Raw genomic sequence first — 15,338 nt, 5'->3', positions numbered from 1 at the left:
TAAAATTTAGAATTTTTTTCTATCTGGTACATGTTGCATAATTTTAATTGCTAGGTCGTCTAGTTTACTAACGGTTTCTTTTGCAGTGTCTCATCTGCTGTTAATCCCATCTAATGTATTTTTCATCTCAAACATTGCATACTTCATCTCTTGAAGTGTGATTTGGATCATATATGTATATATGATTCATTAAAAGTTATTATAACTCCATAACATATGTTTAAGAAGGTAGAGGAAAGACTGACCATGGTAAGTAGAGATATGGAAGACTGTTTCTATATCTATATATAGTTTTTATATCATATATGTAGTCTATATATATACATATAGTCTATATATAATATATATAATCATATATCTAAAGACTCTCTATAGTATATATATAGTATATATAGTGTATATATAGTATATATATAGTGTGTATATATAGTATACATATATATGTACATATATGTGTGTGTGTGTATATATATAGTCTTGGTCTATTATCTGTGTCACTTCTGGCCAGTTTAGCTGGGTTTAAGAACCATAATCCAGGTGCTGAGTTACTGATTGTTTCCACACTTCTTCTGTGGACAGAGCTGGGAAATATTTTTCTTGTGAAGACAAAATAAATTATTGTTTATACTGATTTTTCCAATTCAAATTTAGGATTACAGAATTTTCTTTACTTTTTTGTTTTTATATTTAAAAAATCTCTTTTATGCTAAAATTTTTAAATTTCCATCTGCCTTAACACATTTCTTTTATATATATTGACACTAACAATGAAACAACTGAAAACACTTTAAGATTTCTTGCAGTTCTCTTTGTTCACAATGTGTATCTAATTAGGATTTACCACCATATTGCCAGTTTTCTATTAATAATGTATATTCAACTAAGGATTGACCATCAAATTACTGTGCTTCAGGTCTTTTAAAAGAAATCTTATTTGTGCAGTTAAGCTACCAAATCAATACATGGTTAATTTTGTTTGCCTAATTTTGCTTTCACATTTTAGAGATTGCTTTTTAAGTTAATTTTGTTGCATAACTTAATAAAACGTGTATATGGGTCCAGAGAAAGGATTGGCAAACTACAGTTGATGGGTCTTATCTGGCCTGTGACCTGTTTTTATATGGTCTTTGAGCTAAGAATGGTTTTTACATTTTGAACCAGCTCCAACGAACACACAGACACACACATAGACACACATAGACACACACACACACGAGAGAGAGAGAGAGAGAGAATTATATATAACAGTGACTATATATGGCCTACAAAACCTAAAATATTTACTGACTGGCTCTTTACAGAAAAACTTTGTAACCCCTGTTCTAGAGTCAAATCTGCAAAACAAGGTACATTTCGAGAAATCATCCACGTTCCACCTCTAACCCTGTCTCCCCCATTCTGCTCCCCTCCCTACCTCTTAAGGCAGTCTTATTTATTTACTTATTTTAGTTTCTAGTTTGTCTTCTTATTGCTTCTTAGTGGAAGCAAACACAGACACATGTTCATATCACCTCTTCTTACTTTATACACTTTTTTTCTCCCACTTTGGATTTTTTTCACTGAACAATGTGTCCTGGAGATCACTCCATAGCAGGATAGGTTCCTCATTCTTTTTTACAACTGCATAGTGGTCCAGAGTATTAATGTACTAGAGTTTATCCAGCCAGTCCTTTCTTGATGAACACTGGGTTGTTTCCTGTTTTTTTATTTTTACAAATAGTGCTGCTTTCAGTGGCATCGTGCTTATATCTCTTTGGGATTTCGCCAGAGTAAGTTTAGGATTAGTTCTTAGAAGTGGGGTTGCTGGGTCATGCATATTGCCGAGTAACGATGCATATGTTATTTTGCTCAAAGTTGTCTAAACCCTTTCTGCACAGGGCTTGTACCATTTGCATTTCTGGCAGTCATATGTAGATACCTAACACCCCCAGAGCCACCTAACAACGGTGTTACAAAACTTTGGGATTTTGTTAAATTGTTAGGCAAGTAATGGTATCTCTATGTGATTTGAATTTGCATTGCTTTTGTTATGAGCAAAGTGGAAGGACCATTTCCTTTTTTTCTGAGCTCTGTTTACTTGCCCATTTTTCTGTAGAGCTATTGGTCTTTTTCATCTATTTTTAGGGACCATCTATATATTACAGATAGTGACCTTTGCCTGTAATAGAAGTTGTAAATATTTCTCCTACTTATCTTTTTTACTTTATTTATTTACTTGCTTGCTTTCTGCCATCCCAAAGTATTTTTTTTAATTATTATTGTTTTTATATAGTCCAGTTTATTCAACTCTTCTCTTACTGCTTCCGGGTTTGGAGTCATAGCTGGGAAAGTTTTCCCTAGTCCCAGGTTGTAGAGAAATTCAATCATGTTTTTTCTCATAGTTATGGTTTACTTTGTTTAATGTAAATGTCAATTGCTTTTGATAGCCACCATCCTATGTGATTGGCGACTTCTGCTTTTGCGAGTTTAAACCAAAGCAGTGGGCCCTGTGCTACCTTTCCACTTTGCCTTGCATCTTGGCACTGGAAGAAGACAATGCATTTATTATTGAGAGTTGCCCAAGAACTCACAGCTCCATCCTAGGGACTCTAGCTCTGGCTGGCTGGGGAGGAGAAGGTTTACAAGCATCGGGCTCATATCTGTCAGGCATTTAGCTGGGCACACCACCCTTACTTCCTCAGCTGGAGGTCCTGTTGTTACCCCTACTTTACAGGTATGGAGACTGAAGAACAGATGGAAGTTACTTGCCCAAAATTATGCAGCCAGTAATAGGCTGCCAGGCTCAGGTACCCAGGGTGTCTGCCTAAGTGCTTGGGCCCTCCCACTTGGCATCTAACCCCTGCTCATCCAAGGACCAGGAGAGGCCCCACCCGCCTCTGGGCTCTTGTGAGGCTGCAGCATGGAGCACAGTCCTGCTGTGCTCCCACCTCCCACCTAGGTCTTGGAGCAGCTTTCCTGTGTCTCCATGTCTGAGGGGCAGGGCAGGGGCTTGCTCAATCAGGACCATGGGAAGGACCTGTGAGTGAATGTCATCTCACCCCGGGATCCTGGGAGAGCCAGTGGCAAAGGCTTTTGTGTGTTGCCTCAGCCCTGTGTGCCAGGATGTTGCTGGGAGCCAGAGGACCCTGGATTGCTACTTTAAAGTAGTCGACCTTTTGTTCATTCATGCATTCATTTATGCATTCACTCACTTATCCAGTGTCAATTTGACACACCTTACTGATGCCTGCAGGGGGCAGACCCAGTGCTAGCCAAGGGTGACCCAGAAATGTGGGCAGCAGGGCATCTGTGCCAGGAGCTCACGGTTCTGTGGCGTAGGCAGGTAGCTGAGGTGGGCAGCTAAGGGAGCACAGGGTTGTGTGTGGGCCCAGAGCAGTGTCTCCCCACCTCCTGTCCTTCAGGTCTGGGTGCAGAGGACTGGCAGCATGGGGTGAGGGATAGCTGCGTGCATCCGCCGGTCCTTCTTCTTTTTGAGGACCAGGAGTACTTAGAGGCTCAGAGGTGTGGTTGGGCCCCTCGTGTTCATGACTCAAAAACTAGACCCAGGGAGGGAACGAACCTTCCCCAGGCACATAGTAAATCTGTAGTGGGCCAAGATTGGAGCCCAGTGACCACCCCCAACTCTGTGCACTCTGGGAGTGGCAGGAACCCAAGGCTGCTCTGGACGAGTCAGCAGCAGCCCAGCGTCCCCCAGGTTTGCTGGCGGGCCGAGTGGTGGGCAGATTGTAGGGACATAACCCCTGCATGTGTCATGATCGATCTTCTGCTTTCCCCAAGACCATGTCCCTGCTTCTCTACCAGGGGCCCGCAGTTGCCAGAAGAGTCTGAGTGAGGCTCCCTTTTGGATCCAGCTCGTTAGGCTCGGGTAGCACTGTCCCATGCCAGCTGTTGGTGTAATTAAGGTTGCCATAAAACCCACCAGCTAGACACACAAATGGCTCCTTTGCTCTTTCCTGGGGCATGAGCAGTTGTGAAGGCGAGTAAATCATGTTCGGCGGCGATCACTTCAAAGGCCAGCCTTCCACTTGCAGCCACATTATTGGCAGGGATCACCCATAACACGGCTTGTTTCCCAGCCATTCACTTTTATGACACCCTAATGAATTGGGCCATTTCCATCCATTCTCAGAAAATGTACAGAACAACTGTTTTGGTTCTCCTCAAAAAGTTTGTCTTGGGAGGCAGGTGGTGTGTTGGCAGGGGCACGCAGGTAGTTCTTGGCTCCTGGGCAAGTTGCCTGTCTCTGAGACTTCATGCCCACCGAGAGAAGCTACCTATGGGGCTCTTGTCATGAGATAGCTTATGTGAACCCCCCAGCCAGGGACCGGCACCTAACGGGCACTCAGAGAGTGGCAGGGAGGGCCGTCATCTTCCTCATCCTTTCCCTGGGTCAGCCTCTTAGGGATTGAAGTGTTGAGGCTGGCGGGGGCTGTGGTATCAAGACCACGTGGGAGGATAGAGCAGGCACGGGCATGCAGAATCCAGTGCGTGGAGGAAGGCAGGCAGCTGTGCTGTGAGAGGCAGCTTGTCTCCCTGTTCTGCATTCAGAAGACTGTTTTTTCCACCCCTGGATCATTCTTTAGGTTTCAGGGGGCCCACTCTGAAATCTCTCTAGTTGAGGGTTGCTTTGGAAGAGGCTCAGAGAAGAACGGTCATCTGTTGCCCACCCTCCCCCAGGAATTACAGAGACAGGAATTGGCCAGCAGGAGAATGAACTGTGGGTCCCAGGGAAGCCGCGAGGGTCGGAAGAGGCTTCACCATGCCCTGGCCATGTGACCTTGAGCCAGAGAAGAACAGTCATCTGTTGCCCACCCTCCCCCAGGAATTACAGAGGCAGGGAATTGGCCAACAGGAGGATGAACTGTGGGTCCCAGGGAAGCCACAGGGGTCAGAAGAGGCTCCACCATGCCCTGGCCATGTGACCTTGAGCAAATCCCTCCCTCTTCCTGGGCCTCAGTGAACCTCATCCAGAGAATGGGTCTCAACCTCCTCCTCCTCTTAACCTAAACTGAAATTATGGAGTGCCACATTTAATGTGAATTTGACGTATATATTTTAAGGAGGAAGACAGAAAATATGTTTGCAAAATTTGAAAGGTATGAACTCCAATTAAAAAGTCAAGATGGCTCATTTTGAGCTGGCGAGGCCCAGGGACTGAACTGTTTATGCTGCAGCCACATGGTGGCGCCCCAGGAACTGGTAAATGGACCGGCCGGCCCCTGGGACCAACTTGAGACCTTGCTGCGCTTCCATGGCTGCGAGTGGGTGCCCAGCATGTTATTTCCATGTTGTAATTAAAGTCCTGTCCTCTGTGAGTTTGTTAAGTGGAGCTACTTGCTAGTCCTGGTACTGGGACCCTTCTCCATCCCCCCACCAGAGCTGGATATTTGAGAGCAGAAGCTGAATGTGATAAAATCCTCTAAGAAAGCAAAACAACTGCTTGATACTTAATAAAGTCAGTTTATGAGACAGGAGACCGTGAAGTATGGGTGATGATGCTAAAACAATACAGAATGTCATTAAAGCTAAAATATGTCCTGTGATTCTGGCTTTATGGTCTGTCCCCAAGCACGTTTGCTTCTGCATTACTGTGGCTCCTCCAGGGACAACAATCTGGGACTTCGCAAGCTGTGAATTATGTGACGTCTTCAGAAGCAAGACCCACTCAAAACATGACCCCACTGTTGATGGATGTCAATATGCTCTCAAGGTGCCCTTGGCGAGTCAAGGGCCCTTCCCTTAGCGCTTTCCCTGGGATCCTGCTGCTCTCAAGGGGTGACAGGAATGCCTCTCTGGACCCATGTGGCAATAGAGCAGGGGGGCTGAGAAGTTGACAGACACTGGACTGGGCGTGGGACGGGAGGGTCCATGATTCCATATATGGCTTGGGGGTGCTGCTCAGCCTGTGTGTGTGTGGCCCAGCATAGACTTCACTAAACCTGCCTGCCCCCTGGGTCCTTGGCCTTCCCTGCGTAGGCGCCTGTCTGTGCTCCCAGGCCTGCCAGCATGACCAGTGTCCACTCTTGCAGGTGATGAGAAGCTACAAGGCGACCATCCAGCAGACCTTGGACATCCTGTTTCTCCGGGACGGCTCCGAGTTCCTGAGCAGCACAGACGCTTCCACCCGGGACTCGGCTGACCGCACCATTATTGCCTGGGATTTCCGGACCTCTGCCAAAATCTCCAACCAGATTTTTCACGTAAGAAATCCCATTTAGCATTGCTGTCAGTTTCAGCCACAGAGCGTATCCATGTAGTTCAGGTCTGTCTGAGGTTCCAGGTCCCTTCTGTGGGAGGAGGCTCACTGGACTGAAATCTCCAGGATGGGGGTAGGCAGGTCTCGGCCTGCCGCACGCATGGAGAGCTTGCTGTGGGCTTCCAGATGCAACCTCCTTCTGCTCTTCTTGTGCCAGCACAGCCACCCCACAGGGTAAGGGTCTGGGCGGGGGAAGTTCAGTCCAGATCAATGGGGAACGTGGCAGTGCAACCTGAGAAACCCCACTCTCCCACTGCCACCACAACCAGCTACTCAGAAGGGGTTTCTGACCCTCAGTGGCATTGGCAGTTGATGTAGCCTAGGTGTTCGGAGCAGGGGCCCCACAGTTAGAACACCTGCATTAAGGTTCTGGATTCACTATGACCTTATAAGGTGGAGAGCCTTGGGCCTGCTATTTAGCCTCTTTGATTCTCACTTTCCTCATTAGAAAATAGTTTTGAGAATTAAGAGAGAGAGAGAGAATGCTTATAAAGGGTCAGGCACGGGGAGTGCTTCTGTGCTTTAACTGTCATTACCACCACCACCATCAACATCACTACCACCACCAGTGTCATCACTGCCACCATCGTCATCACCACTAGTACCACCATCAGCATCACTGTCTCTATACCCACCACCACCACTGTTGTCATTGTCACTACCACCACTACTATCATCACCACCATCATCACCAGCACCACCACCATTATCACCAGCACCACCACCATTGGCATCACTGTCTCTATACCCACCACCACCACTGTCATCATTGTCACTACCACCACTCCTGTCATCACCACCACCATCACCATCATCACCAGCACCACTGCCATCAGCATCACCACCACCATCCTTGTACTCATCACCATCATTGTCACCACCGCACCACCAGCATCACCGCCACCACTATTACCACTAGCACTACCATCATCAGCATCAGCATCGCCATCTGTGTACTCACCACCATTACCATCATCGTCATCACTGCCACCACCGTCACCACCATCCTCTTCATCTCCAGCACCACCATCATCGTCACTGTCACCATCACCACTCTCATCCTCACCACCACACCATCTCTATCACCACCACCATCACCATCATCACCACTGCCATCTCTGTCACCTTCACTGTCACCAGCATCTCTATTGCTGCACCACCATCATCACCACTCTATCACCACCACCATCTCTGTCACTACCACCAATTGTATCACCACCACCACGATCACTGCCGTCATTACACCACCCCATCTCTGTCACCACTACCATCTCTTATCAGTATACCACCACCACCATCAACACCACACTATCTCTATCACCACCACTGTCACCAGCATGTCTAGCACCACCACCACCATTACCACCATCATCACCACCATCATCTCTGTCACACCACCATCACCACTGTGATTGTCACCACCACCATCTCTATTATATCATCATCATCACCATCACAACCACCGCCACCGTCATCATTGTCACCACTACCACCGCCATCATCATCATCATCTTTTGAGATTTCAACTAACCCAAGACTAATCTCTGAATTTAAAACTATATGTCATGTGTATATGATATATGTGGGTGTACATGAAATATCTATCCTGTGTACACCTTCTTTTCCTCCCTGCCTTTTCCTTGTTCTCAGTGGGTTCTAGGTGGCTCTGAGCAAACCTGCTTCTAGACCTCCACTGCAGGGTTACCCAGGGCAACCCACTGGGCAGGACAGGCCCTTGGGGGGAGCTGGAGGGGCACATCTGGCCTCTGAGAGTGTCCTGCCTCCAGGAGCCCAGGGGAAGTGAGGCAGATGAAGGTGCCTTGTGCCTGAACTATAGTTACACTCCACACTGTCTATGCGGAGGGAGCAGGTGCTCAGTCTGGCACATTCACACCAGGAGCTCGTTATCTGGCCATGGCAGCCTCTGTGCCTCTGATGGGCACATCAGCCTGCAGCTGTGCTTCCTGCTGCTCCCCACTTTGCCCTCTGAGTTTGGGCTCACTTAGAGAGTGTGGCCTAGGGACAATAGTTAGAACAATGTAAAGCCAGCTTGAGGGGGTAGTTTTTAGGGGTGCTTCCTGTCAATGAAGCACTGAGATCTCGTGCCCCCTGTGTTTTGAGGTTTGTGCATTTCTTTTCTCATTTGGCCACTTACCTCCTCACTTACTGTGCATTTTGGCTGTGTGGGTCCCTGGGCTGGGCTGGGCTGTCCCTGAGGGCTCACTGTGGAGGTGGGGAGATGGGCATGTAGATTCCTTTTCTATCCTTGTGTGATGTTACACAAACTTGGTGGGTGGAAGAACATAAACTTATTCCCTCACAGTTCTGGAGGCCTGAAGTTTGTAATCAATATTAAGTATGATTGGGCTGAAGTCAAGGTGTTGGTAGGGTGTGACCTCTGGAGTATCAAGGGGAGAATCCTTCCTGCCCTCTTCTGGCTTTTGGTGACAGCCGGCATTCCTGACTTGTGGCTGCATCTCTCCAGCCCTCCAAGCCAGCATCTTCATACTACCTTCACTGTTTGTCACATCTCTGCGCCTTCTCTTTTCTTTTCTTTTCTTTCTTTCTTTTTTGTAGAGATGGGGTTTTGCCATGTTGCCCAGGCTGGTCTCGAACTCCTGGGCTCAAGAGATCCACCCGCCTCAGCATCCCAAAGTGCTGGGATACAGGCATGAGCCACCACACCCAGCCTTGGCTTTCTTTCTATAAGGCTGCAGGTGACTGCATTTAGTGTAAGATAGGATCATCTGCTTGTCTCAGAATCCTTAGTTATGTCTGCAGAGACCCTTGGTTTTGACCCTGTTAGGTAACATTCACAGGTTTCAGGAATTAGAACATGGGTATATTTTGGGGGGCATTTTCCTGCCTGCCACAGGGATACAGGCAGGTTGTAGAAGCTGGGAAACGTGGAGGAAACTGGATTCCCCTCCAGCCTCCAGAAAGAAGTGCAGCTCCACCAACATCTTGAGTTCAGCCCAGCGAGGCCTCTTTCAGACTTCTGACTCGCAGGAATGTGTGATGTGAAATGTGTGTGTCTTGAGCCACCAAGCTCGTGGTGATTTGTCACAGCAGTGATAGGAAATCAATGGAGACACCCAGCCAGGGTCTGGGAGCAGGCCCCAGGCCCCAGAGCAGAGTGCCAGGTGGGGGGTGTCTTCTCTGACCCATTTGTGGCTCTGCTGTTCTCAGGAGAGGTTCACCTGCCCCAGCCTCGCCTTGCACCCGAGAGAGCCCGTGTTCCTGGCACAGACCAATGGCAACTACCTGGCCCTTTTCTCTACTGTGTGGCCCTACCGGATGAGCAGACGGCGGCGCTATGAAGGGCACAAGGTACTTCTGTCCTTGTCCCCCAGGCAAATGCTGAGCCCCAGCCCCAAGCCTCCTGGCAGTCCTGGACATGGGCCCTGGGGTGCATGGAGCCTCTGTCTGGGCGGATCCTGCTTTCTGTTTCCTGGGTGAGCGCATGCCATGTGGCTCGCTGTCTCTTCAAGTCCCTGAGCCACATCTGGTCCTCACCCCAGGCCCCAGGTCCTGGGCAGGAAGCAGTAGTTGGCTCACACAGACAGGTCTCAGAAGTGGGGGGCAGGAACAGGACAGAATGGTCATGGGTGTCATTTCTGCATCCTTCCCGTTCCACGCTGAGGCCAGCCTTGCTGGGGTGGAAGGGGCCGGGGGCTCAGTGACTGTCACTGAGGCCAGACCCCTCAGCTAGGCTGGAGCTGGTCCCGCTGGATCTGCTGAACTGGCCTTGGGATGTGGGCCCGCATCAGGGCTCTACAGCCTCATGGGCGGGACTTGGGCTTTGGCCTCAGGGACACAGGGTGCGAAGCCCAGCTCTGCTCCGTCAGCTCGGGGCTTCAGCCTGCTCCTTTGTAGAATGGGCGTACTCACCCCGGCTTGACGGGTGTGGCCTGCTCACCCGCTGTGTCCCTCTCTGCAGGTGGAGGGCTACTCAGTGGGCTGCGAGTGTTCCCCAGGCGGTGACTTGCTGGTGACGGGCAGCGCCGATGGCCGGGTCCTGATGTACAGCTTCCGCACAGCCAGCCGAGCATGCACGCTGCAGGGGCACACGCAGGCCTGTGTCGGCACCACCTACCACCCCGTGCTGCCCTCCGTCCTCGCCACCTGCTCCTGGGGAGGGGACATGAAGATCTGGCACTGAGCTTTTTGTCACTGAACCTTCCTAATGCCAGCTGGGCTCTGTGACTCCCCTCTTCCTCAAGGGTAGATGAGAGGAATGAGCACAGAGGTTGGCTGTGGATCCTGGGTACCACCCTCTGAGCCTCAGTTTCCTCATCTGTAAAGTGGGGACAAAAGTCTGTTTGCCTCAGGAGTGTGAGGACTACAGTAGTGAAAGCGCCTGGCGGGCAGCCGGCGATGCCCAATAAATGTGTGTTTTGCTATTTGTTAAGTGATTTCAGCAACAAGTGTGCATTAGCAGCTTCTTCTTGCCTCCCTCCTCCCAGACCTGCTGTACCTCTGGAGACTGAGAGAACTGTGCGAGCTTGAGATGGGGTCAGCCCCGCTCTGCGGGTCCCAGCAAGGGAGTCCTGAAGTGGGGGTGGTCTGGGTCTTTGGTCTGCCCTCAGGGATTCTGTTGGAGCTCAGCGCCCCACCAGCCTCACAGGCCCCAGCTGCTTGCACTCCCCAGGGCTGTGGCCAGCTGGGCCCCTGGTTGGCTCAAGCCCTGGGCCCCTTGGGCAGCCTCTTGCCCCGCCAGAAGCGTGCTGCCCATGCAGGTGTGCCCGCCTGGTGAGGGAACCGCGTGGAGAAGTGAGGGACCCTTGAGGAGCCTGGAGGAGCTGGGCTGGGAGGAGGCCTGGCTCCTCAGGTGCCTGCACAGGCTGATTAGATGGAACCCCCTCCAGAATTGTAACTGAGGGGCTACTCCAGGAGCCCAGGGATCTGCTGACAGGTGAGGGTGGGGCCCACCAGTACCTTGGAAGGCTTCCTGGAGGAGGCAGACCTCAACTTGGTGAAGACAGTGTCCCTGGCAGGGGAGTCAGTGGAGAAGGGCAGAGAACGTGAGGAGGCTGCCCATGGGCCAAAGCAGTGGGGGACACAGGAGGAGATGGGCACTTGGCTCCCCCTGCCCACTATTCTATCCCCGCTCCACTGTTGCCGTAGCTGAGGCAAGGCAAGGCACCACTCCTCTCCCAGGTTCATCTCTGCATCTGTAAAGCCGGGCATTGGAAGAGCCAGCCTGTAGGCTCACAGCTAGGGTCAGAGAAGGTCAAGTCTGTGGGGGTGTCCTGGGAGGGGGCTGGAGCTGGTCTGGGGCTGGTGGGTGAAGACCTGTGTGTCAGTGTGTCCAGGGGGTCCTTGGGATCCCTGGGCTCCGTGGGAGGGGTATCCCAGGCAGAGGGAGGAGCTGTGCAAAGGCCCCGAGGTGGGGCTTCTGAGGGCTGAGCCTTCCTGCCCCACAGTCACCGCAGAGCCTGACACATGGCAGGCATCCGGTCTACAGCACCTACTGTGTGCCTGTCTGTGGGTGGGGAAGCTGGAGTTGAGCACTGAGGGTGCTGAGTGCACGGCCCCAGTGTCCCCCTACTGTGACCTGAGGACAGGGTGAGTGGGATCCCCTGGCCCATGTGGGGGCAGCATCCTCATGACCCACAGTGGGAGCACCTTCTATGTATTTCTTTTAGGCTCAAGAATGGCTGTTGGCCGGGCGCGGTGGCTCACGCTTGTAATCCCAGCACTTTGGGAGGCCGAGGCGGGCGGATCACGAGGTCAGGAGATCGAGACCATGGTGAAACCCCGTCTCTACTAAAAATGCAAAAAAATTAGCCGGGCGTGGTGGCAGGCGCCTGTAGTCCCAGCTACTAGGAGAGGCTGAGGCAGGAGAATGGCGTGAACCCGGGAGGCGGAGCTTGCAGTGAGCCGAGACTGCGCCACTGCACTCCAGCCTGGGCGACAGAGCGAGACTCCGTCTCAAAAAAAAAAAAAAAAAAATAATAATAATGGCTGTTTTGGTGAAAAGAGTTGCACCCCGTGCCCGGCGAGCTTGGTCACTGGCGAAAGTGAAGATTGCCACTGGCCTGAGCAAGGCGGTTGGGGGTGGTGGTGCTGAGGCTGGCGAGGGAGGTGGGCAGTCCCCACCCTCTGCCCCATGTGGCTGCTGGGGCCTCCCTCTTGTCACGCCTCTGGCCTTTGCCCTTTCTCCTCCTGCTCTGAGAGGGGAGCTCCTGTGACCTGTGGGGCCCACCCCATCACCCCCACCCAGCAGGCTGATGGTGCCTCAGGGCCTTTGCGCTCACCATCCCCCTCCCCCCAGCCTCCTTCCCTCAGGGCTTGCTTGGATGGTATCTTCGTGGAAGCTCCTCTCACCCTCAGCCCCCTTTCCTCACAGAGCCCCCAGCCCCACCGATGCCCCACAGCTGCATTTGTGGTGGAGCACATGCCCCAGGCTGGGGTTCCTGCTCCCTGCTGGTGCCTGGCCCCGGCACAGAGTGGGCCTTCCACAAGTGACTGCAGGCATGGCCCGGTGACAGGACGTGGGCCTGTCTGTGTCCTTCATTGCTGTGTGACTTTGGGCAAGCTGCCTAGCTCCCAGTGTCTCAGTTTCTCCTTCTGTGAAACGAGAACACAGTGCCCATCTCGTGGGGATCAGGAGGCTGGGGCTATGTGTCTCCCGGTAGGGCCTGTGTGTCATAGGCGCTCAGGAAGTCGTGCTGGGACTTAGTGTCAGGCTGACCACTTGACGCAGGAGCTGAGCCAGTTTAGGGCAGAGTGCGAATGTGGCTCCCTTCTCAGACCTCGCCTCAGTGGGCCATGGGGTGGTGGGCCTTGCTCCTACCCTTGCTGTCCCTGTCACTCTCTGGGCATTGGCCTTTTCCAGGTTCAATCTCACGGCAGAAGCCACAAGCTGGGGCTGCCGCCCTCATTCATTCCCACTGGAGAAGTCCAGGGAAGGACTCAGATTGGCTGGCTTCTGTCACACGCATGCTCCACACCCAGGCTCCTTGGGCAGGTTTGGTGGGAACTGTGATTTGTAGCAGGGAAAGTAATCTCCTCCCCAAGTGCAGGACCCTCCTACAAGTATTTTCATGAGGGTGTGTCTCCCCAGCTCCAACGTGTTTGTGGAATGAATGGATGCTGTGCGAGTGAACCCAGACACACCGGGGAGGGAAAGCTGCAGTGGTCGGGGTGGAGGGCGGCCCGGGCTTCTCAGGCCATTTCTCATTTGCCTTTCCCATCCCCACACCTCACTGTCAGCCCCAGACCTTGGAGTCCAGATGCTCTGCTTCCTGACCCAGTACAAACCCCAGCGGTTTTCCACCTTCCTGATGGTGATTTTGTGATGGAGAACTTCATCGCAGCATTTGCTGATTGTTCCCTACCGTGATATGTTTGTGTTACCACTGATTTAACATGCGCATCAGTCACAGATGACACCGTGTCAGGCTTCCGAGGGCTGGGATATCGCTGTTGAAAGGCTTCCTGTCTACCTGGGCTCCTGGCCCCGCACCTGTGCTGGGCACACATCACTGCCTGCCACCTGTGGGACTTGGAGCCAGGAGACCAGCTCACGTCCCAGGGCCATTTCCAGCTGGTCTGAGGCCTTTGCAGGGGTCTGGCTTCTCTGAGCCTTGTTTTCTCATCTGTAAAGTGGGCCTGTGGGGATGAGGAGAGACGAGGCAAAGGAAAGGACTTTGCAGATTGTCACCCAACTTCACTTGGGACAAACGCCATCCACTTCTGTGCACCTGAAGTCCATTTATTTTCCAAGCTGGTGGCCTTGAACCAACCCAAAGCTCTGACCCTTCTGGGGCGGGGGGGGGGCGGGGCCACCCAGGGCTCCGCAGAAAACCCGCTGTGGTGGTTTCTTAGCTCCACCCTCTGTGGGTTTGATTTCTCAACACAGGCCCCTGTGGGTGCCAGCTGGCTGCCAGCCCCTTCCCTTTTTAGGTCATTTTATTGGGAAGAATGGCAGGTGTGCACCATGCTTTTATCTGTTTCTTTTTCCAAACACTTTCTTCCAAAGAACATTCTTAAAGACTGACTTTGATCCTTGGCAAGGTGTCAGGGAGTTCACCGTTTGCAGTTTTAAAATAAGAAAGCTAAATTTAGAAAATGTGGAGCAGGAATGAAAAAGGAGTATGGTCTCTTCCCTCCACCCACCTTCCTGGGGCTGAGTGTTCACCTTCATCCTCTCCTAGAAAATCTGAGATGCCAGATCCGAAGCCATCGTGGAGAAAAACGGCTTCACCTCCAGATGCCGTGCAGGCTGTGTGTGCTGGCTGCACTGCCGCGTGCCGGGCGTGGCCGTGACTTTTTTCTGAGTGCAGCTGATACTTGCAGCTCCTGACAGGGTGTCCATGATCCCCACTGTCCAGCAGAGGAAACTGCTGCCCTGAGGGCAGGGAGCCGTGCCCAAGGCCCTCTGACCCCAAGCCTGTGCTCTTTTTGCACCTGGGATCCCTTCCCAAATGGCCTCCCGTGGGCACCACCTCCACCTCACTTTGGCTCTCTGTACGGTGGGAGACCCAGCTACCTAGAGGGTCCCTGGAAATTGCATTGATGAATGTCCTCAGGCTCCAGCAAGGGAAGCTGGCCAGGGGGCCTGGGTCTTGCCCAAGGTGACACTGTCAACTGGTGGCAGAGCCCAACCCTGCACTGCCCTGCTGAGAGCTGAGGAGAAACATGCATGGATGTGTGGGCAGGTGGTGGATGTGCAGACAGGGCCTCCCTGAAGGCAAGGCAGGATCTCAGTGCAGGGAGAGAGCAGGGGTGGAGAGGGAACCCTGTGCCAAGGCCAGCTGCCTGGGTAGATGGGGACTGTCCGGGACTTCCCATTCAGCTGTGGGGACAGTCCAAGTGCAGAACGTCGAAGGGCAGATCCAGAGGGAAACTGCCAGCTCCAGAGCTCAGCCCCTTGGGAGCCCCACAGGAGCACTGAACAGTTTCTGGAACTCTCCAGCTGTCACAGATCTGTGCCTTTTCATGGCTCTGTTCCATTTGCCTAAAATACCTGTTGAACGCCTATTCATCCTTCAACACCCAGTGTGATCCTCTCCTCTGACTCCTTTCATTTGTCCTCCTGGGGCAGTGAGGGCCCTCCCCTCTGAGATGCCCACAG

At 52.0% G+C, this 15,338-nt stretch overlaps 1 protein-coding gene across 7 annotated transcripts in view; it reads left to right on the top strand.

Annotated features, from left to right (window-relative positions):
- WDR25 (WD repeat domain 25) overlaps nucleotides 1-10,667 on the top strand; it is a 156,529-nt gene extending 145,862 nt beyond the window's left edge. For all 7 annotated transcript variants that reach the window (XM_063643912.1, XM_055288178.2, XM_055288179.2 and 4 more), the window contains 3 exons: nucleotides 6,030-6,200; nucleotides 9,446-9,586; nucleotides 10,197-10,667. In XM_063643912.1, the coding sequence (XP_063499982.1) occupies nucleotides 6,030-6,200; nucleotides 9,446-9,586; nucleotides 10,197-10,418 (534 nt within the window). In that variant the 3' untranslated portion in view covers nucleotides 10,419-10,667. The remainder of the gene's footprint in view (nucleotides 1-6,029; nucleotides 6,201-9,445; nucleotides 9,587-10,196) is intronic.
- The last annotated feature ends 4,671 nt before the right edge of the window (nucleotides 10,668-15,338 follow it).

The sequence above is a fragment of the Symphalangus syndactylus genome, chromosome 8 (assembly GCF_028878055.3).
Source record: "Symphalangus syndactylus isolate Jambi chromosome 8, NHGRI_mSymSyn1-v2.1_pri, whole genome shotgun sequence".
Classification (NCBI taxonomy): domain Eukaryota; kingdom Metazoa; phylum Chordata; class Mammalia; order Primates; family Hylobatidae; genus Symphalangus; species Symphalangus syndactylus.
This window is presented reverse-complemented; position numbering and strand designations above follow the sequence as displayed.